This window comes from Dendrobium catenatum, unplaced genomic scaffold (genome assembly GCF_001605985.2).
Source record: "Dendrobium catenatum unplaced genomic scaffold, ASM160598v2 fragScaff_scaffold_389, whole genome shotgun sequence".
Taxonomy (NCBI): Eukaryota; Viridiplantae; Streptophyta; class Magnoliopsida; order Asparagales; family Orchidaceae; genus Dendrobium; species Dendrobium catenatum.
Genome location: NW_021318851.1, coordinates 439,589 through 463,078, shown reverse-complemented (window position 1 = coordinate 463,078; position 23,490 = coordinate 439,589). Strand labels below are relative to the sequence as shown.

Here is a 23,490-nt window from a genome sequence, read left to right as displayed (position 1 = left end):
GTCGAAGACGACCGCAACGGTGGGCGGAAAGCAGCTAGCAATGACAATATTGTAGTCAGCATGCGGTGAAAGTAAAAATTCAATCAAAGCTTGATGAGATTATAATACATAAAAAGAGAATTAAGCAATAAAAAAATTCATCAAAATTTACATACATTCTTTTTTTTTTTATCAAATTAAACACATTCTGACTCAAGCACCATGTATTTTGATTACCATAATAGATGTTGCATGTTTAGGTTCAGTTTATTTTTTTAAAACTTAATATTTAATACTTCTTACTTGAATTTTGATTTGTATTGTCTATTGTGCTCTCCTTAGTTGTATTACGCTTCATGTGTTAGGATTTAATGGAAGCAGAAACATAATTCGATCGTCTCCGTAAGACATGTTAAATCATCGAAAAGAATTTTAGAAAGCGTACCTGAATCCATTCAAATGCAGAATTGAGATTTTCGATCTTCCACGTTTAGAGCGGCGTTCTCCAAGAGAGCGAGAGACCCCTTCTTTTCACTCAAGCTGGGAAATGAGAGAAATGAGAACTTAACCGCTTAAACTGGAGACCACGACCCTTTTATACTTAAGTGTAAATATTTTATTTCAGCCCATCAATAAAATAAAATAAATATCTTGTATCTACATAAATTAATTTCATACAAAATTTAACTGAGATGCCACATAATCTAAATAATAACTTAATTCATAAATAGATCATGAATTTAATTGGTTTAAATTTAGATAGCATATAAAGCATAATTCTTTATTTATATGTATAAATATATTAATCACTTATAGAAATTTTCCAACATCATGTCCACTTATCTTTAATGATAAAAATCTTATAATTCTATTTTAAATAATAAAATGTTTAGAACACATTCTTATTTTTTAAGAGAAAAAATGATGGCTTGAGCCGAATAATCTCGCTCACTCTCAAAATGATATTGAGGGTTTGGTTTCGTGACATTTTTTATTATTTTGTAAAGCCTGTTGTAGAGAAATAACTTTTAAAGATATTATAAAAAGTTAAAATTTTTTGTTACAATTTTTTTTCTAAAAGTAGAGAAAAAGCAATGGCCAAATAAATTTTTGATAAGATTTGAAAAATCAAAGCAATAAAAAATTTAATTACAAACGAAGCCTAACGCTTTATGCTTATAGCTTAACATTTTCTTATCTTTAAGAGCTCTTTTCAAACATAGCTTTATAGTATGCTTTTTAAAAGATAAAATTTTAAATACTATGCAAAAACTAGTTATTCTACAAAATACAGAATTTCGTTGACTACATTTTCTAATACATATAGGGGTGGGTCAATATCTAACACGACAAAAAAATCGACCCAGAAAATTCTGGGTGAACGACCCGATTTCAAAACGGAACGGGTTCGGATTCCAGAAATTGACCGTTTAAAAAAATGGGGTCGGGTCGGGTTGACTCGACGGGTTGCGCGGGTCACCCGGGAACCCGTAATTCAAAAATTCGAAATCCGCCTCTGCCCACTGGCCTGCCCGGCTGCCCGCCCGCGTTGCCCGCCGCGCTCCTGCTGCGCCTGCCCGCGCAACTGCTTGCCCGCGCCCATAGTTGCCTGCCCTCGCTCGCGTCCGCCCCTCGCCTCCGCCCCAGCCCCCGGCCGTCGCTTGCCGCCGTTCCGGCGCCGGCAGAACCCAAATCGGGTTGGGTCGAGTCCAACCCGGCAACGAGTTATACCAAGTTGGGATTTTTTCCGCCGGGTCGGTCCGTTCGAATTCCGACCCGTTTGTCTTCCGGGTCTGGTAGGGTCAACCCGTTTTGAACCCGGTCAGTTCCGGTTCGACCGAACCCGACCCCATGACCGAAATTGACACCCTATACTTAACAGTTTAAAACTCTTCAAATAAAGTCTTAATTAATGAAAATCTATTTAAGTAAATTGATAATGTCAACAAAATTTTCGATCGGGGCACTATTCTTGAAAATTATTAAGGTCCGGTGGCGCGATGTGAGCTTTACGTTCGGTCCACCATGAGATCGCGACACATGCTCTTACTCTTTAACCGCGCGGCCCGACGAGTTGACCCTGATCGGAACCCGTGAATGCTATGTTCACGTATTGCTAGGTATTACTCGGTATTGCTTGACAATAACGAGAAATACTGCTCTGTGAAGATCAATACCGAGCAATACCGAGTTTTTCTAGAAACAATACCGAGCAATACCGAGTTTTTCTAGAAAAACTCAGTATTGCTCTGTATTTGTCTTCACATAATGATATTTTTCGTTATTGCCGAGAAAAATCGACAAATACCTAGCAATACCTAGCAATATCGGGTCGTCATGGATTTAAAAAAAGCACATGCAACATACCCACTATTCGCCGAGTCAGGTCCGCGGTTTTGTGCCTGCTACGTGGCGCGTTCTCAGCGCTCGCCAAACGTAGCTCTACGTCCGATCACCGGACCAAATAAAAGTTCCTATTCTTGACATATATTTGAATTGAAAATTTTCAATATTCAATGCAAGACCCTCCGAACTCCAATTTAAGCAAACTTGTAGTCAAATTAAACGTCTCAATGAGATGAACCCAACAACACCGATCGGTCTAATTACATCCCAAACAATTAATTAACATAATACATTTCACTATGTTTTTTGTTAATGCCAACTAAAAGATAGAAGATAATGCCATCTTAGCACTACTACTTAATTAAATTAATAAACCTTTTGTCCTCCGTCACAAATTTGTGTGGGCTACCTCTTCTTATTTTACATTATCTAATGAAATAAATAAGAACACCCAAAAGATACATTCACTCCATCGTGTTGTTAAGTCCATTAGAAAAGATTAATGCTTCTATCAGTCGCATTAATTGAGCAGCTCCAATCATTATCAAGTAGTAATTATCTTCAGAGGGGATCAGCCATGCATGACTGTGAAAGAGAGAGACAGGGAAATAAAATATTAATGACAGTAAGCTATTCTATAGCATCCTTTTACTTTTTTATTTATATGAAATTGATAACACAATTATTTTTTTAATTATTTATGTGAGAAGATAGGGGATGAAGACTAAGAAAATTCACTTTTTTTTTTATCAATAAAACCTCATTAAAAATCTATAAAAACTCACGCGATTGGGAGTGATACGGGAATAACCAGGAATGAAATGAATAGGAAGGCGATCACGAACAGCGTCAGGAGGAAAATAGGGTCTTTTCGGGCTGTACTGCCAACGAATATTCCGCCGGAAATATTTATGGCAGCATTTCCGCATGAAATATTTCGTTGTGTTTAAGTAGACGATAGTTGTAGTCTGAGTGGTTGGGCGATGATGATCCGACAATAATTTTTAGGATATATATTTTAAAAATGACTATCTATAACCTTCTTTTGATGTAGCACTTTCTTCCATCAAACTATAGGTTATTAGTACATAAAGGGTTATATTATATTATGTGGAGAATTTGTAAAAGTATCAATGAGTGTAAATAATTTGTGTTCAATTTTATAAATATTTATATTCGGCTCAGCAGTGGAGTAAACAATTTTATTTTGAATATTATTATTATTTAAATATTTTTTATCTTAAAAATAAATTTAATATTTTAAACATTTATTATAAATTCAAAATTTCATCAGAATAATCTGATCTAAAAATTTCCTTTAATTATAAAAAAAAAAAAACAGAAAAGCCGACGTAAGAAGGTGACAGCCAATTACGACTATACGAGCAATTTAACACTGTCGGCCTGACTTCCTGACAGGACGTAGAATTTTTGGAACCCTGTCAATCGTTCACGTGTTAAAATTAATGATCGGAAATTCATCCCGTCAGTGGAAAACTTAATAATTTAAAGTTATTTTATTTATAAGAAAATAGTATATTATTGAGAACAAATTTATAATCTTGATTTTTCATATTTCAAATTTAATGAAAAAAAAAAATTTAGGTTTCGTTTATGAGTTATGACAACTTTCTTATTATTTTATAAAGTAGCTTTCAACTATAAAAATTTTTCGAACTTGAAAAAATTTAACTAGAAAGCTGCTTTAGAAAGTTGTAAAAAAGTTGTCTCAAACGAAACCTTAATGTCCCAACATTCGATTTCAACAAATTTATAATCTTAGGGTTCGTTTTGGAAAGCTTTTGATCATTATTTTTTTTGCTGCTTTCAAGAAGTTCTTGTGTTAGAGAACTGATGTATAAAATAATAAGAGAATTGTCCCAAATGAAATCTTAATGAATGTTTTCTATGTTGCACCGATACGGATACGGCGACACGGATACGATACGATACGGATACGGGACACGTCAATTCTTGAAAATACAGGATACAGGTACGGCGCGGACACGACATTATAATTTATAAATCATACATAAAAATTAAGAAAGCAATCAAAACATAATATTTGAAATTACAAAAAAATGGCAACAACATCATTTGTAGCATTGTAGCTTATAATATCAAAATATAAGTACGTATTAAATGTCTAGTAGAACAACAAAAGTATAAACATAAATTATCTAGCACATGAAGTTTCAACTATTCAATAGAAGGAATGATATAATTATCTTCTTCATTGGTTTGTCTTTGAACTGTCATATCATCTTCAATAAATATCATAGCTTCTAATTCAGGCTCATCAAGTGAAAGATTAATAATTTTTAATATTTTCATATCATCAAGAGACTCAAATCCATCTCGGAAATGAGAGAATCTTGCTCGCAACCGCGGAAGTAAATACGACACGCCTTTTTTTCGGATTTTTTTTGTTTTTCAACGGACACGCGTATCGGACACGCGTGTCCTTTTGAAATTAAATAGTATTTTAATTGGATACGGCTTTGACGTATCCGACACGTATCGGTGGAGTATCGGAGGCGTATTCGTGCATTGCTGTATCGGATACAGCGCGCCTTCATAAATAGGTGTATCGGTGCAACATAGAATGTTTTAATAGCAAAACTCAATGATGGTAAAACCATCTTGATCTGAGTCTAATTAGCTTAAATTAAACACTCCATATATACATCATGAGAATGTTAGGAGAAAAAAATCTCCAAATCTTGCATGTTTTTATAATCTTGCATGTCTCCAAACTTTGTAATAATATCTTATTTAATTTAGGAAAAAAATTAAGTTTTGTAATCCTTATTTGCATGTTGGATTATTTTAATCAGGAAAAGTTCCCATATTTTTTCATTAAAATTCTGATTTATCTTTCGAACTTCATATATGTGCACAAATCTTTATGCAACACTAGGACAAAAAATTCTTACACAAAGAAAATATTTTTATATTTGGGAAACTTTGCATCTTATTACATGATTGAATTTTGATCTGAGTTGGCCTCAAAATAATTGAATTTATTTTTAAATGTGTATTATAATATAAAAAATTAATTAAAATTTTTATCACATCATCTCAAAATAAATTCACAAATTGTAAAATCCATTTTAAATAAAAAATTCATAATTTTAATGATTGGTAATAATAGAGATAACAGATTGAGATGTTTTTTTTTTTTTTAATGGTGCTGCACCTATTTATTGCTCTTTTATTAATAACGATTATTGTATAAGGAAAAAATGCTTTTCTGTCAAATTTATAGATTTTTTATTTTATTTTTTTAATGGGTGGGATCAATGGATGGGTGACATTTAATATGTAAAAATTATGTGTCATTCATTCAATGTCCTGAAGATTTTTTCTTACTATATTTGGAGCACCATAATATTATTCATTACAAAATTATTTAACATTTTTTATATTTCTGCCATCACATAAAAGGAAATTATTGACATAGAAAGATAAAGCCCTCAATCTCTGTTAGCTTCAAAATTTCTGCTGTTGAATTTTATTCTAATATAATAAAAAATATTATGTATATATTGTTTGTCATTTCTATTTTAATATTTATTTTCATTAGTGCCCTATATTTATTAATATTTAGAATTAGACACAATTTTAAGTTTTTTAGCAAAAGTAATTATTACTTGTGCTATTGCATTTTAAATTATTAAAAATGACAAACCTAATTTAAATAAGTTAATTACATAAAAAATTAAACATATTAAAATTAACAAATTATTAACATAAGTTAAACTAATATATTTGGGATCAAAATATTAACATTTAATAATTATATGATAATTTATAATCTAAAAATAAAAAAAGGGTTTTTGAACAGTGAGACGACCATATTGGCGTCACACTGTCTACAGTTGCAAAAATGCGTATGCATATGTTGCTAGGGTGGAGGCTTGTCGGAACTGCTAATGATCGAATAGAGTTCGGCTGGAGATGCCCTAAGCCTCTAAAAATTCTAAATGCTTTGAGAACTCTTAAAAATTGTTCTAAGATTACAACAAAATCTTCTATCAAAATTAAGCTAAATATTTGTAATTATTTAAATTGCATTAATCCTTATAATTTATCATATTGTATGAAATGGAAAAAATTATTCTTGCACTTATCTTGACGAAAGTGCTATTGTCGGCCAATAATTCATAGTCTTTGAGAGATTTGTAAAGTGAAAAGATATATGGAATAAATTAGAAGTTGAAAATATTGGCGTCCCAATGCAATTGCATCAAGAAGGATTTTACGAAATTTGAATTTACGTTGTTGAGATTAGTACGCCATATATATTTTTAGGAAGGATGAGCACTGTAATTTGCCTTATTAAGACTCAAATTTATTTCCGAACAATTTTAGTGGATATTTTCTGGATGGCAAGACCTCTTTTAAGTCATTTCGTGATGCTTTATCAAGTAGCTCTTCATCTTTTCCTTACCTGAAAATCACTACTCAATGTGGTTTGCCCTCTTTGTGGATTTCAGAGGTCGAGATTCTTGCGCTTGCTGCGTCGTTTGATTTCGCTTTAGTTGGAAAATTTCCTGCCCACAGGCCTTCCCTTGAAGCTATTTGGAAAAAAAAATTCAACCTTAAAATAATCGATGATTTTCTGTAACTGTTCTCAATCCGAAGCATGTCTTGATCAAGCTTTTGAACAATTTGGATTACTGCCGTGTCTTTGCACATCGCTCCTATTTTATCAGCAATTTGTACATGAGGTTGATTAAGTGGTTGTCTTCGTTTGATGTTGATGTTGGTCACCTGTTATTCCTATTTGGATGTCTTTCCAGAATTTGAGACCTCATCTTTTCACCCCTAGGATTCTTCATGGCCTCGATTTCATATTTGGCCGTCCCCTTAAAATTGATCATGCTACCTCTACTGGCTCTAGACCCTCGATTGCACGTGTTCTGGTCGAATTAGATATAGCCAAATAATTTACTGATAATGTGTGGATTGAACCATATAATTTGGGTTATATCCAGTCGGTAGTTATGGAGGACATTCTGTCGTATTGCTTTCATTGTAAATCTTTGGGGTATTCCAAATCAGAATGTCATATCCTACTCCCACATTTGTTAAAAGCTCTTACTAATGTGGGTGTTGTTCCTCTTGACACTGAGCCAGTAAAAAGTGCTAATAAAATTCCTTTGTTTGTTAATCATGCTGATTTTGTTTCTAATGACATTTTGACTTCTGGTGTGGAGGGGCATTTGGTTGTGCCATCTACATATGTTGTACTTGATCCTCATGAGCAAGTTGTTAATGGGATTGATGTATCATTGACTGATGCATTCCCGTTAGCACCTTCTTGTGGTAATAATGTGGATTTAGTTGTGAATTGTGAGGCTCATTCCACTAATATTATTGAGAATGTTATTGAAGTTGGTGAATCTAACAATTGCTTACTTAATTTGTTAGTTTGTCCTAGTGACACTCCTGATCGTATTGTTGATGTTAACATGGGTAAAATTGCACTTTCTGATGACTTTGGGGATCGTGTTTACGTCTTAGCTACGGGTGGGATCTCGTTTTCTACTCGTGCTTCAGGGGTTGCTTGAGTTTCGAACAAACTGGTGGATGATGTGAGTTATGGGGAGGATTAGATGGAGTTGGGGGGCCTTTGGTTGATATGCATTTATCTATTATTTTCATAGTGGGGATGTTAGCTCACCTTGCTAGGGACAATGCATTGGGGCAATGTGATTGGTTAAATGATGTCAATTCTTCAGCAGGAGGGGATGAAACTAATGAGTTATAATTGGAGGCTCAAGACAATTTTGACTTAAGTATTCTTCAAATTGCAGATGCTAATTTTTTCAAAAAGAGTGTTATAAAACGTAAGTCCAAAAAGAAATGATTATTCTTTTTTGGTATTTTTTTGGCTTTGGTTTTGTTGATTACTTTTGGGTTTGGATTATTTGCGACGCTGGAATCAGGTAAGGATAATGATGAAGTAGGTTTCCTGCATGCACATTGGATGGCCATGGCTTGGTTGGCAACCTAGGTGGAATTTTTCACTATCCATTTTGGTGGATTTTTGAATTTCGGCTATTACCTTCTCTTTTCCTCCTTGGATGACCCAAGCTTGGCAACCAAGTAGCGGTCTGAGTCTTTGTGACTTTTTGCATTCAGACTGTTTGGCTCTGACAATTCTTGCATTCCTCTGGCTGTAATCTTATACTCTGTGGCCTTTTTTTTTGTTTTGGCCCTCTGGTGTAATGATTTTTATATCTAATGAAATTCTCTTTTGGTTAAAAAAATTAGTGTGCTAAGAGTTTGAGTAAAGATTAGTACTTCATATGATATAAAAAAAAATTGCACTAATCTAAGTGCAAAATAAATGTTGTTTAGCCCTTCTTGATTTAAATCTCATCTTGATATTTTTATGCAACTTTTTCTTAGATTTTTTTTTTAATATTGACATAAAATAATAGTCATTTGATTTAAAAATGGTAAATGATTGAATTATCTACATTTTATATTAATAATGCTATAATTTTTAGTTTTGAATGTCAAAATAAAAAATACATGTCTTATTATCCTAAAAATGTAATATATTCTTAAAATAATTTTGCAAAAACATATCTTATTTTTATATTAAATTTGAATAAAATTTAATAAATGGGATACATAATTTATAAATTTTATATTGATATTAGTCAATACTCAATAGTCTTAATTTCCAAAAGGAAGATCCGACAAAAAATGCGTCCGATTCGGACATCCGACAAATTTTTTTTTCCGATAAACTTATTCGTAATAATAAATAAGTTGTTAGCGTTCTCGTGGACGAATTCGCGGCCGAGAGAAATCTCCGCCGCGATGAGAAGCTCAGTGTTAGGGTTTAGGGCTCGGAAGTGCTGATATTTATAAAAATTATTGGAAAAAAATGTTTTTTTTTTACGACTGGAAACTTTTGGCTTCTTCCTTTTACAGCAGAAAGTGTTCACACTTGAAATTCCTCAGTGGGAGGCCTTCCTGACGAGGGAGGCGATGATAAAAAGCGAGCCGCAAGCTCTCCATTTTCTTTATCTTTGTTTACTTCGTTTTGCTTTTCATCATTTATCCTTTGCAGAATTTTATCTTTCGTGCTTGGATTTTGTTCTTAGGATTAGATCCATTACCCCTACCATAAGAAACCTAAATTCAGCTTTTTATGTGAGCTTTCGTCTCATGAGAGTAACCTCAAATTTTGCATCCGAGGCTATTTTCTCTCGGTTCTATTTATATTACAACGTTATGGATTGAAAGAGGGGGGAAAAAGAAGCCTAAGGATGGCTTGGCTCACAAAGAGCTTTGTTTTTAGGGAGAGAAGTTAAGCTGAACTATTTTCCTTCTCTGGCTATTGAGTTAAAAAAAAAATAGAGGTAATATTTTTTTTTAATATGAATCTGTTTTGTTGTTTTGTTGTGGGATTTGGCTTTTGCAGTGAAGTTATGGAATTGACTGTTTCAACAGATTATGGTGATGAGAAAATGGAAAGTAGAAGCAGCTGCAGTACTGCTTTGCTTTCTTGCGGTGGTGTTTTTGAGAGGAGTGGTGGCTCGCAGAGTTGGAGAGAACGGAATTTTGTTTCTTGATGAACAAGGTTTGTCATATTGTGCATTTTTTTTTTTAACTTTGTTCTTCGTTCTCTTTTTTTACGGTTTTATGTTTTTAGTTTTAAGAAGTTCATTTAATGTGTGGATGAATTTGAAGGTGCTATGATTCACATTGGGCTATATGAACATAAAAATGGCTCCTTTAAAAAAGCAAAAAGGAGATTGATGGATGAAAACTAAAGCAAGTGGGGGTTGCCGTAGGTGCTGTTTATAGCTGTCTTTGCAGAGAAGAAAAGAAAATTTTTAATCATATGCGGAGAAGAAAAGAAAATCCTAAAAATCTCATATGTAGAAAATCCTAAAAATCCACAAATTTAACTCAAAATCCTTAGCGCAAGCTGTTATCATGAACTCCTCTTCCCCGCATGTCGCCAACTCTGTTGATACCTTCCTCTAGTGATCTTCGTTGTGATTCCCTCACCTGATTAGTTGTGGAGAGTTTCAGGTTTTTGAGTAGGAGTTGAAAGGGTGAGTAGAAGTGGATTTTATTATTTACTCTAATAAGATCATCAATTGAATCAATTAGACATTAAGCTTAGCTTGTATTGTTAAGCATTAATAAAATTTTAATGATTTTGATTAAAATCTTTAGTAATCATTATTTAACTTTCATAAATATCTAATTTTCAATTTATCAGACTCATAAACTAAAAACAACAACAACAATGATAACAAGCCTTTATACCATTACATGAGGCTGGTTACATGAATCCTTTATATCCGTTCTGTCTTATTAAGAGTCAAATTTTCATTTGATTCTAATAAAAAAAATCATTTTTAGTACTTTTTAATCATTTTTTAAGGTCAACTCTATCTTTCTTAATAGTTAATAATAGGCGAGCTCTGATGTATCTTACTCATAAACCATTAGATGATAATTCTAGGAATTATTATCATAAATGAGTACTAATATGTTTTTGATGTTCTTAATTATATCACTAGTTAATCTTTAATCGCTACGTTTTGGAGCAAGCATTTCTAATCAATAGTTTTATTAAAATTTAACATCAATTATGTCAAATATCTTTTAGCATTTAACACTCACCTGCTTAATGGTATTTTGTTTTGGAAATCTCGATCTATTCTTCCACACATGGCTGTCTTGAGTGGGATGGATAGGAAGGTTTCAGAAAAAAAATTGGATCATGATATTCTGAGTTAATTTTAGCTTAAGGATGTAAGATATGTCTTCTTTAATTGCATAACATTTCCTTTTATTTTTGACATTGCAAAACAATAAAAAAGGCTATTGTTTTTTGTTTTCTTGGAAGGTGACAACATTCGAGAATCTGCTTTATCCCATAGAACCGAAAGGATTGACCCTTTGGATCACTTGAAAAAATACAGAGGAGGCTTTAATATCACAAACAAGCATTATTGGAGTGTAAGAACAATTTGTTAACTTCTGCTGCTCTATTTTTGCAAGCAAATCATGGAATATTTGAAACTGATATATTATATGTTTTTCATCTTCCAGTCAACTATATTCACTGGAAAATTTGGGTACTTTATTGCAGTGGCATGGCTCATCAGTGGTCTTATTTGTGCTTCAGTTTTGATCATCTCATATACTATCTTCTATTTTAAGGGTAGAAGTGAGAAAAAGAGAACCAACGTCTCTAAGAATGGCTACAATTGGTCTCTGCACGTTGTAGCTCTACTTACATTACTAGCAATGTAAGAAGCATGCTTGTACGATATCATCACCACAGAAACAAAATCAAATTTTCAAAGTCTGAGGAAATTTTTAATAATCTGTTAATAACTGACAGAATTGCATCTGGAGTGGCACTTAAAGGCAGTACTGGATTCCATTCAAGAGCCATTGAGATCGAAAATATCGTAGTACAAGCCACGAATAATGCATCGGGAACGATAAGTACAGTTTCAGAATCTGTTGAAGTGCTGCAGAATGACACACAGCTTAGCCAAAACGTGGAAGACTCTAGCAGTCTGGAGCTGACATCGAGGAAGCTTAATCATGAGGCGAGCAACATACAGATGAAGGCTGAGAAAACCTTGCAACAAGTTACGAAGGGGCTTGATATACTGTAAGAATCTTAATAAGAGCAAGAACAAATAAAAAGTATTATGCTTCGTTTGGATTTCTAGTACAAAATTTTCAAAAGTTGCTTTAAGAAGCAGTAAGAAAGCTATTTGGACGAAACTTTAGATAAAATTATTTGAACCATTTATATTGATATGCCATGAATGAGCTAGACTTTGTTGCAGGAATGCTGTGACTATTATTACCGTTATTCTAAACCTGCTTGTCATCATTTTATTGCTGGGTAAGTGGAACAGAATTCTTGCAGAAGTTGAGACATTAAAAAAAGCAAACTAACTTCAAATATAAAAAGCTAACTTTCGCATTATTGTGTTATCTGCAGCATTGATACCTTTCAGGCTTTGCCAAACACTTTGCGTGTAAGACTATTTTGTTTATTTGGATTCTGCTTCACAATGAACATAAATTTATTTATGATTGAAATGACTCAGCAACCAAATATTGCTTCATGTTAGGCTTATTATTCTTTGCTGGCTGATTACATTCCTTCTTTGGGCCTACTCTGGACTATATTATTTCTTTGGAAAGTAGGTTTTCTTATATTTTTCAATAATCATACATTTTTATCTTTTACTAAACATTTATATACTGCCTCCAGATTCGCTGGTGACATATGCTTGGCTTTAGATGAATACAGAAAGAGTCCAGAAACGAGCACATTGAGTACAATACTCCCATGCAATAACCATGGTTCAGCTGAGGCAATCTTCCGTGATGTTGGAGAGCGAATTTATGATTTAATTCAACAGGTGCTGCTTTCTGGAATATATGGATTAAAATATGCATTAATGTAAATTTAATTTCTGATTGAAGTGTTTATGCAGCATATTTTGTATGTGAAGCACAAAGTTTTTTGCAATATTGCTCTGCAATTTTGTTGGCTTCCAACATCATAAAAAATGGCATATCATGCTAGAAAAGAATCATCTTGCCTCAACAAATTAACTTTCAGTTGATACTAATTGATTAAAAGTTGAAAAAATTACAGTGAACTCAAACATAACATCTATTAGTTTATCAATTTAACTAATTTATTGTCTCCAACAGTATAAAATGCCAAATCAAGCTATAGAAAACACCTTGTAGCTGTTACTAACGGTAAATTAACAATTTGAAAAACTGCAGGTGAACTCAAACATAACATCTCTGAGCTTATCACTTTCAAAGCTAGAATATATCTGCAATCCTTTCTCTGGGCCACCTGAATACTACTACCATCCAGAAAATTGTTCTTCTAAAACTATACGAATAGGCGACATACCCAAGGCGAGTCTGTATTCATCTGTATGATCAAATTTCTCATAGATTTTTTTTGTTTTTAGTTTTTCAGAACTGGTTGAAACTTGAAATAAACTAAACTAAGTTTTCATAACAATTTATGAAGATCATAGAAAAGTTTGCATGCTTGGGGAGCAGCAGCGGAGCCTGCAAGCCTGGAGAATTCATACCTGCAAGCGTTTATGGAAAAGTTCAACTCTATACAGATTCCATGCAGGATATTCTGGATTCATATCCAGGAATGAAGAGCCTTGCAGATTGCAAATTAGTCAAGGATGCTTTCTCTGATATCCTTTTTAACCACTGCAAGCCATTGAATAAGTATGTGCACATGTGCTGGGCATCGCTGGCAACTCTTTCAACTATCTCGGTGCTTTTTGTTCTTCTCTATGCATCAGAAGCTCATCAAAAGAGTGAATTTCTTACAGTTCGATCAGTAAAGCTACATATGATAGTTACGAATCCATCACAAAATGGTGCAGAAATTGTTTCCAAGCATCAGAAGCAGAGAGGTATCGTAGAACGCAAGGCTTGAGAAGGAAACTGGTATGGATGAATATCATTGATAAAGAGGAAGAGGTACTTATATAGTTATATTACACTTAATGCCTAAAAAGGAAGATCAAAGTAGGAGCTTTTCATCTTTGTTTTGATTCAACAATATGATCAAGTAGGCTTCTCAAGGGATGGAGATGGATCCGAAGGATATCGTCCGCCCTTTCCTTCAAATATTTTCTTCTCTTATTTTTATATAACCACGTGGTTGGAGAATCTAACCATTATTTCAGGTAGAATACATCATGAGATAGTTTGATTTAAGTTTGAGTTGCATGTACATAAACCTTCATGTATAAGGAAAAAGTGAAGTCTGGTCCCTTCCTTTTTTAACTAGGAATTCCAACTGCAATGCTAATGAATATTTCACTATTTTCCTTGAACTTATATGTCTTTAATTAGGTGTTGATTACCAAAACCTCCTAGCAATATTGTAAAATGCTAGAATGTCCTCTTCTAATTGTAGTTATATGAGCTGAATCAGGGTTCTAATCAACATTTAGATTCCTAATTTGCGGTTAAAATATTAAGCTCTGGATTAAGCTCAATAACAAATTGAAGTATGATATATGAAAGTGAAAAATAGTCACATGTTGGTTGTCTACATGAGGCAAAATTATTTTGTGTGTCCCCCTGATGTCATCCGGAGATTAATCAGAACGCGTCACGCCATTTTTTTGCTTGATACCGGTACTCGGTAGTACTGGGTGTCGGGTGACATGGCGCATTCTGGTTGGTCTTCGGACTGTCCGGTGTCCGCACAGAATAATTTATCCTAAATGAGAGTTTGAGTTCGGAATGCATTTGGTACCAACCCAAGCTTAAGTTCTTAGTTTTGATTGTTGTTGATATGTTAATATAGTGAGGTCAACTTAGGCATTTGGTGATCCTTGTTATTGACAAAGTTGTTGACTTTTGCCTACTTGATTGTTGACTTTTTATTAACAAAGTTGTTGACATTAGGCATTTGGTGGTCCTTTTTATTGACAAAGTTCCATATTATGACATTGATATAGCCTAGATTCAGGCCAATAAATGCGGCTTCTCGTCTCAAGATCAAGGGGTACATGCCAAAGTGAGCTTTCTCGTCAATATTTCATGTATGCCTATGATAGATTTTGGATCATAATATGACACACATGTAGCTGTAATGACAGTAAAAAAATTGTCCCAAATATAGCCTAAGATTTTGTTTAGGATAACTTTATTATTGCTTCTTAAAGCAGCTTCTTAGTAAAAAAATTAAGCAACTTTAAAAAGCAAAAAAAAAAAAATCGTCCCAAAACGAAGCTCATACAACCTACATATCACAATTTCAAACCAACCAATGTCTATTCATGATTGAAATCGTTTATTTAATGTGACAAATCATGGACTTCACCACCTAAGTGGAATGATGGTGGCAATAATGGGATGGGAGGCATTAATTTTGACCTTTCAAAGGAGTGGATGAGGTGAATACTTGGAAAAAATAGGGGGTGACTAGGATTAATAATGGATGGGTTAATTGAGGAGGTGGAGATGTTCATTTGATTAGGCAATTATTTTGTGGACTGGGGAGGTAGAGAGTGCTTAGCCAAAGAATGTTAATGCTATGGCCCAAAAGATGGGAAGGCGATGAAGGTATAAAAATTTGTGTGGAAGTAATATAATTTTCATGGGAGTGCTATGAAGGGCTGAAAATCTAAGGGCACCCTAATGGTGATTGTGCTTACAATAGAGGTATCAATGCCTGGAGGATGATGCAAGAGTGTGGATGAGTGTCTGAGTAAAAGATAATGATATGGGGATGAGATTCGAGTATGTGGGTGAGGAGAAATTATTTTGTGTGGATGACGAACGCAATTTATCGTTCAGAGACCAAGCAGAATGTGTCACGCCAGTAGTATCGAGCTGGGCCGGATAACTGAGGGCTTTTATGATTAATTGCGATGAGTTGTTGGCAAATTGAGAGAGAATGCCTTGTCTTGAATTTGATGGATGATGGTGAAGATGGATGATGAAGGATTGTAGTGAATGGTGTGGGAGATGTAATTACAAAAAGAAAATTAAAGGAAAAAAAAAATTGCATCTCACCAATTGAACAAGTTGAATAAAAGTTATCAAGCTTGCAATCACAAAATTTTAGGCTTCGTTTCGGACAACTTTCTGATTGATTTCTAAGCTGTCTTCTTAGTGCAAATATTTCTTAAAAGCAACAAAAATATGTCAAAAATCATTTGAAATGAAGCCTAAATCAGTTATAAGTGATAAGTGCTAGATGATAAAATTTCAAAAAAGTTATGCAAAAAGTGTTCAGCTCCATTTCCATGCAGCAGGTTTCACTTCTCAAATAATATTCAGTATCGCTATTCATGTGACCATGGGCGGATTTAGTCCCCAACTGATTTGGCCGAATAAGCACATGAACAAAAGAAATATGGCTACCTTCGCAGCGAGCTCGTTGTGTTGTTGTCATTACTTACGATCAAACTAATGACTGGTGAGGAGGTGAGATTTCAGATTCGACATGAAGGAACGTCATCGAAGGAGGCAAAGAAGTTATTTATAGACTCGTTCAAATCTCTACATGTACTCGAAGGAGGTGAAGGAGAAGAGGAACAAATAGCGGAGATGAGAAAAGGTGAACCGACTCTGATTTCTTTATCTTTGTTTATTCTTTAAAAAAACTTCAATTTTTATTCAAATAATTGAATTTTTTTTAAATATATTACTGTTGATACGTCATCACAAAATTATCTTGATTGGGCACGAATCTCGAGGCAAAATCAGTTCGGAAACTTCAAAAATTAATTTCGAGCTTAGAGTCAAACTGAGCGTCTCGAAAATACGAACCCAACGATTCCAAGATCAACCCAATCCGAGCCCAAATGAGTCTGAATCAAGGGTTCAAAGCGCTGTTGGAAAGTTCAAACCGCAATTTGAGTTACCAAACGGTCTCCGATTTTGACGAGCTTATACTCGAATCGAACGGCTCGACGAGACGAATCCAACGAGCCCAAGATCACTAAATTCCGACATCATTAAGGCCTCCAAATGTCCAACAAACGGTGCACGATCGTAGGATTCAATATCGGCCGTCCATTTGAGAGAGAGAATCAATCCTATTGTTGTATTCGTTAAATAAAAAATCTGGCCGATAAGAGAGAACAAAAAATAAATTATTCACAGTATTAACCGAGGACAGATCTGTTAAGGTGGAAACAACTACAATGCAAGAAAATTAAATAACAAAAGTATCTCTTTGAGTTTACCAAGTTAAGAAAAACATGAATCCATTCCATATCTTTCTTATCAAATCAGATAGGCTTAATATAAAAATATATAGCAAAAGCCAAAATGCGGAGATAACGCGCAAGAGATAACGACATTAATCCTAAAGAAAAGTAATACAGCGTGGAAGCTTTGCCGTGACTTAACCGACGCAGAACGATGTTAGACTCAGATGTGATACGTTGTGAGATACGGCAGATACCGGGAGCGGACAATAGAGAGAGTTCCAGGCGAACGTCAGGTGGTATCGCAGCTCGCTATGCTCTGGATCAAACCCAGTGAAAAATTGGAGTCGTAAAGGAGCTTCAACCTTATCCTCGCATGTCGGCAGTAGAGAGAGTGGAAGATGGTGGAAGATGAGGGAGCTTCTCACAACGGTGAAGCTAACTCTGGGAAAAGGCGACGGCGCCTGGGTAATGCGAACTGGACTTCTCTATGCGGACAAAAAAGGCGTCGACAGATCTAGGCTCGTGTAGAACTTGAACAAGGGGAGTTCACATTTTTGATCTTCCACCATTGAGGTCTCGCGATATAGAATGCTGAGAAGTAAGCGAGAGAGAGGGCTGTCTTTGATAGACGTAACTGGTGACGGCTGTCAGGTTGAGACACCTGGGAGTCGTTCGTAGCTCGGTTGGGACTGTCAGAGGGACACGATATTTGGGAGGTGTCGCGGGCACATCGAAGTGCTCAGATAGGGAGTTCTGGATTTCGGTTGAATGGAGAAGACGAACTCGGAGGAGGTCGGGTCGGCCTCTTCGTGTGGGTTAAGAAGGGAATGAGAGAGTGAGGGAGCGGACAGGAGGTTTTGGTTTCACGAACTGGAGAGGAAGACCCCGGCAGGTGGTGGCTACGATGACGGTCGGTGAGGTTTTTGTAGGAATAAAAACTGGAGGAGATCGTAGCAGTTTTTTTTTTGGAAATGTTTTGGGAGGAAGGAAGGTTCATCAATAGTTGGGAGGTAAAGTGGGGGAGAGTTGTACGGTTTTAGTCTAACTGCAAATTAGTTTTGCCTAAAACCAATTTTTTATATGATTTTTGATTAAGAATATAACTATTAGAATTATTTTAACAAATTTTATTTAAAACATATAAAGATTTATTTTAATAATTTGTAATATTTAAATTAAAATAGAAAGTTGATGAACATTAACTATTGGAAATTACGGATTAGTAAATTTTGCTCTATATCTTATTTAGACTGCATGACGCTGGCTTGGGACACGCTGTACAAATCACCAGGGTAATGGGTCCTAATTAAAATCAAACTGGAATGTAAAGTTAGTAGGTATATTGCAGTATTTAATTTCATGTCAATGCCCTGAAAGGTTTAGGATTTAAAGGTAGTGCGGTTTAAAGACAGAGGATTGTTATAGCAGTTTAGTTGTGAGTTTGAAAAATAGAAATTTATTATAGATGTGATTTGCTGATTCGAGTTGAATGAATGATTCGAGTGCAGCGCGTCGGACGAGTCGTGGTAGGTAAGTCACGCGCCGGCTAAGGGAAATCTTGGCGGGTCGCGACATGCTGATACTAGGCTACGAAAAACCTAAGTACGTTAGACGTCCGCGAGTGGATTCTCGTGCGGGATTCGCGAAGCGCTTCGAATAATGAGGTTCAACACAAGGCCACGAGTGGCTCAAAATTTTAAAATTCCGGCACACTCCGAGTTCTCTATTTGCAAGCGTTGTAGACGGTAAACCTACGTACATCACATAGGCGATTATCTAAGCTGTCGAATGACTCGAATCAAAAAAGTTGGTCGTGATGGTGTCTGGTGGTGGTTCGATGATGTACAGCTGTTCATGTTGCGAATAGTAGTGTGCATAATTTTCTCATGCCTTGACACCCAGTCTTTTTTCACTTATGGGGTGTGCATGTACGAGTGCTCGACATTCGGCCAATATCATACGGTTGGCTGGCATTAAAGGTTATAACTTCATGGGACACATCTTAATTAGTGAAGAGACTTGAATGTTCACTAAGCCACTAGTCCCAAATGGTCAGCAAGAGTCGTGATGGGTGCAGCTAAAGGTTTCAGTGTCCGGACGGCACCGTGGGTCATCTTCAAGGGGGTACCAATTGCCTTTTTCTGAGCACACAGAAATGCAATGTTGAGCATTTTATGTCGGATAATTAGTTGCTGAGTGCTAAGTATGTTGAAAAGACGTTCCAGTCCACGATTATGTAAGTTTCAGAAGTACTTTTAGAGAGAACTCTTCATAGTTACCTCATCACGAGTAAAATATAGGGAGGCAATAAATGAGTACATGATCGCCAATGATTTTGGAGTGGTTTAGTCTTTATAATTTCTTGTAAGACTAACTGTATTATTTTAAAGGAAGATAGAAAGTGTTGAGAGATAAACTGTGGCCTTCAGTGATATCAATTACTCTTGTATTTTTCATTCTTCCCGGATTTTAAAAATGAGTTTGCTAGTTATTTAGTCCATATCTGGCTAATTCTAATATTAGAGTTGAGTGATAGAAACTACACTTTTGATAGATTGAGGTTAAATAAATGACTAAATCTAGCGTCCTATCTAATACTTCTGAAAAAAGATTGTCATCTCAATATTTATAGCTCTTCCGTATTCGCTACTCCTTAACTACATTCATGGTGGTTCATAAATAGTGTGAGGTGTATAAGGAAGATATTTAATTAGTTGTATTATAATATAACTTATTTCATATGAGGTACACCACCCGGTAATATAGAGATGACCGGGGCAATTGGAGTTGCTGCCATCAAATGCCTCGTATTGTTTCCCGATCATAGAGAATTTTTCAACTGCTTTAAGAATCTTAACGATGTCAGAATTAGCATCTTGGGCTCGTTGGATTGTCTTGCGAGCCGCTCGATTTGACTATAAGCATGCTATATTTGGATATCATTTTGTCTCTTCAAATAATATTTTGATCCTTCTTAAATGTGATTCGGCCCCTGATTTGGACCATTTGATAATATTAAAAAAACGTTTAAAACTTCCAGAAAAAATAATATATGTATTTATGCAACTATCATATTTCCATATCCTACTTTTATGGCAGCAACAAGTTTCAATTCAACGCTACTCTTGTCCATTTTACATAAGAAGGGCATGCCAATCATTTCACTTCTTCAACCTTGTCTTCGTGTCCGTTTAAAGCTACTGCAAAGGAGAAAGAAGACAGTTGGAAGACCAGTTGGATGAAAAAATATACATCCAATTTTTTGACTTCGAATATCCATAATAAAATGTGATCTAAAAAATCCTATACATGAGAATCCTATAAAAATTAATTTAATTGTTCAAAATTAATACATAAATTTGTAGAATAATCAAAATATGATTTCATTCTCTTCTTTCGTGCGTTTCTTGGCAAGTTGGTAGAACCATACCAAAAATTGCGGAAGATGAACAGTGCAACGCCAAATTGACGCACACCTTGTTCATCTGCAACAAATAGCGAAAGTTTTACCGTTCGGCTGGAGCTCACAAGCGAGTCATTCAAGCATTTGGAGTTCAGTTGGAGATGCCTTACAGCCTATTTCGATGAATTTCCAACAAAATTTTACTAAAAATTTGGCGATCTTAAGTGGAGCCGGTGGAAAACAGGCCGGAAATTTCTGCCAGTAATGTCTCCATTATTTCTGACATTCATTCAGCTAGGATTTTTCGTTGATCATTTTTTCGGAATCTATCCGCACAAAATTTGCCAAAAATATTAAATTTTCTTATAAGTATGTGTAGCACATCACCATCAACATCCATTGATTTGATCAAGCCTTCAGCTTCTCTTGAGATAACTCATATCCAATCAACGTTTATGCAAGCCTCTGCTTAGGGCTGCAAACGAACGAGCTGAGCCAAGTATGTGAGTGTTCATCGTTGTTATTCATTTAATATCAGGTTGTTCAAGTTGGTTCATGCTTTATTTCGAGCTTTATTATTTGTGTTCATGTTGGTTCATTTAAATTAATGAGTGTTCATATTCGGTTCATGTTCAGCTTCAAGTTCGTTCTTTAGTGCTTATCGAGCTTTAAAACAAGCAAACATGAACGAGTTATAAACGAGCTATACTTTTAGATGGTCATTTAACTTAACAAATGACGCTTTATCGAGCATGTTCGCCAACTTAATGTCGAGACGCTTTATTTATATTATTTACATTTATTAATTCTATAATCAAATATTAATTATTTTTATCAAGCTATTCACGAGTTCAAAATAGAATACGAATCGAGCTTAATGTCGAGCTTGTTCACGACTTCAAATGATGTTGTTCGGCGAACATAAATGAGCCAACGCATTAGTGTTCAAGCTTGTTTATTTTAGAATCGAGTATTTAAATATTGTTCAAAGTTTGGTTTGTTTAGTTAAATAAACGGTCACGAACGAGCTTTAATCGAAACGAATAACGAGTAGCTCGTGCAGAACGTTTGGTTTGGCTTGCTGCCGCATACCTCTGCTTGTTGAGGAAAATCCTTCCATCACAATCTATGTCAAAGAATCAGAAACACCGCTCAACGAGCTATGATTAAGGCTACATCATTTTCGTTTAGTTAGAAACATCAAAAGATTAGATTTTTTTCTTGACATATATCCTTCTTTAGAAAGTAGACGGTGATTCTCCCATATCATCGTTTAGCAAGTTATTGATTATCTTTGTAATATATCTCCGCTGTTAGTAAATAGTGCTAAACTTCAACCATGTAAGCTTATTTGACTCCTTATTATAATCATGTATATAAAGTTGTTACTATTATTTTGTCGCACTTTGATTTTTTTAGATTATTCCTTTGGACTTAATTTCAGGCCTAGACGATTTTTATATTAGAATAAAAAAACTGGAAATTTGAATTGCGGAGTGGTGGGCTCAAAATTCTTAAAAATAACTGTATTAATCTCTGACGACTTGAAACAATTTAAAACTTAAGATGTCTGCCTTACAATTAGATGATAGTAAAGCAATGAGAGAAATTATTCTCGTGTCAGAGTCTGGATGAGAAGAAACCAACATTCGGATATAGAAGTGTCATGACATGTATCAAATTGTCTGTACACACTGTTTGTAACCGTCACGTTCAGAGAACCTACTTTTCACAATAAAACATTGTCCGACACAAACACCAGAATAATATTCCTTCAGCAAAGATGGACCCAAATAATATAATATATATAATAACACTAATCATAGTTTAGTCTTAAACACAAATAGCTCAAATATGGGAGAGAATTATTATATCCGCTGAGGAGCTCTATACACAACACGCAATTACGTTTCGGTTTTTAGTAGGGTGTCAAAATTTGACACTTAAACCCGAAAAAATAGGTTCGGGTCAACCCGTTTTTAAATGGGTCGGGTTCGGGTTGACCGGAAACTCGCTGGTACACCTCGATTGACCCGTTTGATCACCCGCGCGTCAGGACAGGTGTCACGCAAAGGACGCACCGTCGCAGCGTGGGTCTCATCGACGTTAGGGGAGCGTTTGAGTCGGGTCCGATCCGCCAGTACTGCTCGTCATAGCGTTAGGTGTCGGCAATCGACATGTCGCCGCCTTCGGTCCAGGCGGCCAGCCCGCACAACCTCAGTGCCTCACTCTGTGCAGCATCCGGTTCTTGCCCCGAGCAGACCATCACTTCCCTATTCCGCACGCGCAACTCGCTTCGCCTAGCCTCCTCTTGCTGGGCGTGCCATTGCAAGCCTGCGGCGCTACGAGTGCCGCCACTAATCCGCATCCGTCAGGACTTGGCGTACCCGCCTCTGCTCTGCAGTCTCGCTCCGCTCCACAGCTATTCGCGGGTCGGATTGGTAAAGTAACCAATACTTGCCACGGGTCGGGTCTGGGTTGACAAAACTGACCCGTTTGCAAACCGGGTCGATTAGGATCAAACCGTTTACGGCAGGATCAATTATCAGGTTCGACTCGAAACCCGACCGTTGACACGAATTGACACCCATACTTTTGTGACATGTGATCAGTAAAAAGTATAGTTATATTCACAAACTGTACTTTTATTTTCACCGCTGACTTTTATTATTCACAGCCATAAAACCTAACAATTTCTTCGTATTTGGCTCCCCACGTACATGAAGATTTATAGATCTGCTTTATCATAACTTATAAAAACACGATTGAACTCCAAAACTTCCCCTCACGGTGAGGCCAACATCCAAATACACACAATCATACAAGCATGCACCTCTATATATCCCGCAAATTTACCTCCTTCCAAGCACCAAAAAATAGCACAACACATCACCAACACTTTTATCAAAAGACTCAACTAGTCAATATAAAGCAACAGGCAATGATGAGCTTCAACCAGATATCTTTGGAGCAGATGTTCTGCATTTTCGATGAGAATGGCGATGGGCGAATCTCGTCGGA

The 23,490-nt window shown here is 35.5% G+C and overlaps 1 protein-coding gene across 1 annotated transcript; it reads left to right on the top strand.

Moving 5' to 3' along the window:
• Positions 1–9,139: 9,139 nt before the first annotated feature.
• LOC110092363 lies at positions 9,140–14,228 on the top strand. Its single transcript, XM_020816873.2, has 11 exons — positions 9,140–9,710; positions 9,802–9,931; positions 11,216–11,328; positions 11,422–11,621; positions 11,717–11,995; positions 12,177–12,235; positions 12,335–12,371; positions 12,468–12,539; positions 12,611–12,761; positions 13,138–13,278; positions 13,397–14,228. Exons 2-11 carry the CDS (start codon positions 9,805–9,807, stop codon positions 13,823–13,825), a joined length of 1,608 nt encoding a protein of 535 aa, XP_020672532.1. The 5' UTR covers positions 9,140–9,710; positions 9,802–9,804; the 3' UTR covers positions 13,826–14,228.
• The last annotated feature ends 9,262 nt before the right edge of the window (positions 14,229–23,490 follow it).

What these genes read in the sequence shown, in the direction of transcription:
- LOC110092363 (XM_020816873.2), top strand. Translation starts at nt 9,805, where the DNA reads ATGGTGATGAGAAAATGGAAAGTAGAAGCAGCTGCAGTACTGCTTTGC. An exon ending in TTTATGATTTAATTCAACAG is followed by an intron (nt 12,762 to 13,137) that starts GTGCTGCTTTCT and finishes GAAAAACTGCAG; the next exon opens with GTGAACTCAAACATAACATC. An exon ending in GAATAGGCGACATACCCAAG is followed by an intron (nt 13,279 to 13,396) that starts GCGAGTCTGTAT and finishes CAATTTATGAAG; the next exon opens with ATCATAGAAAAGTTTGCATG.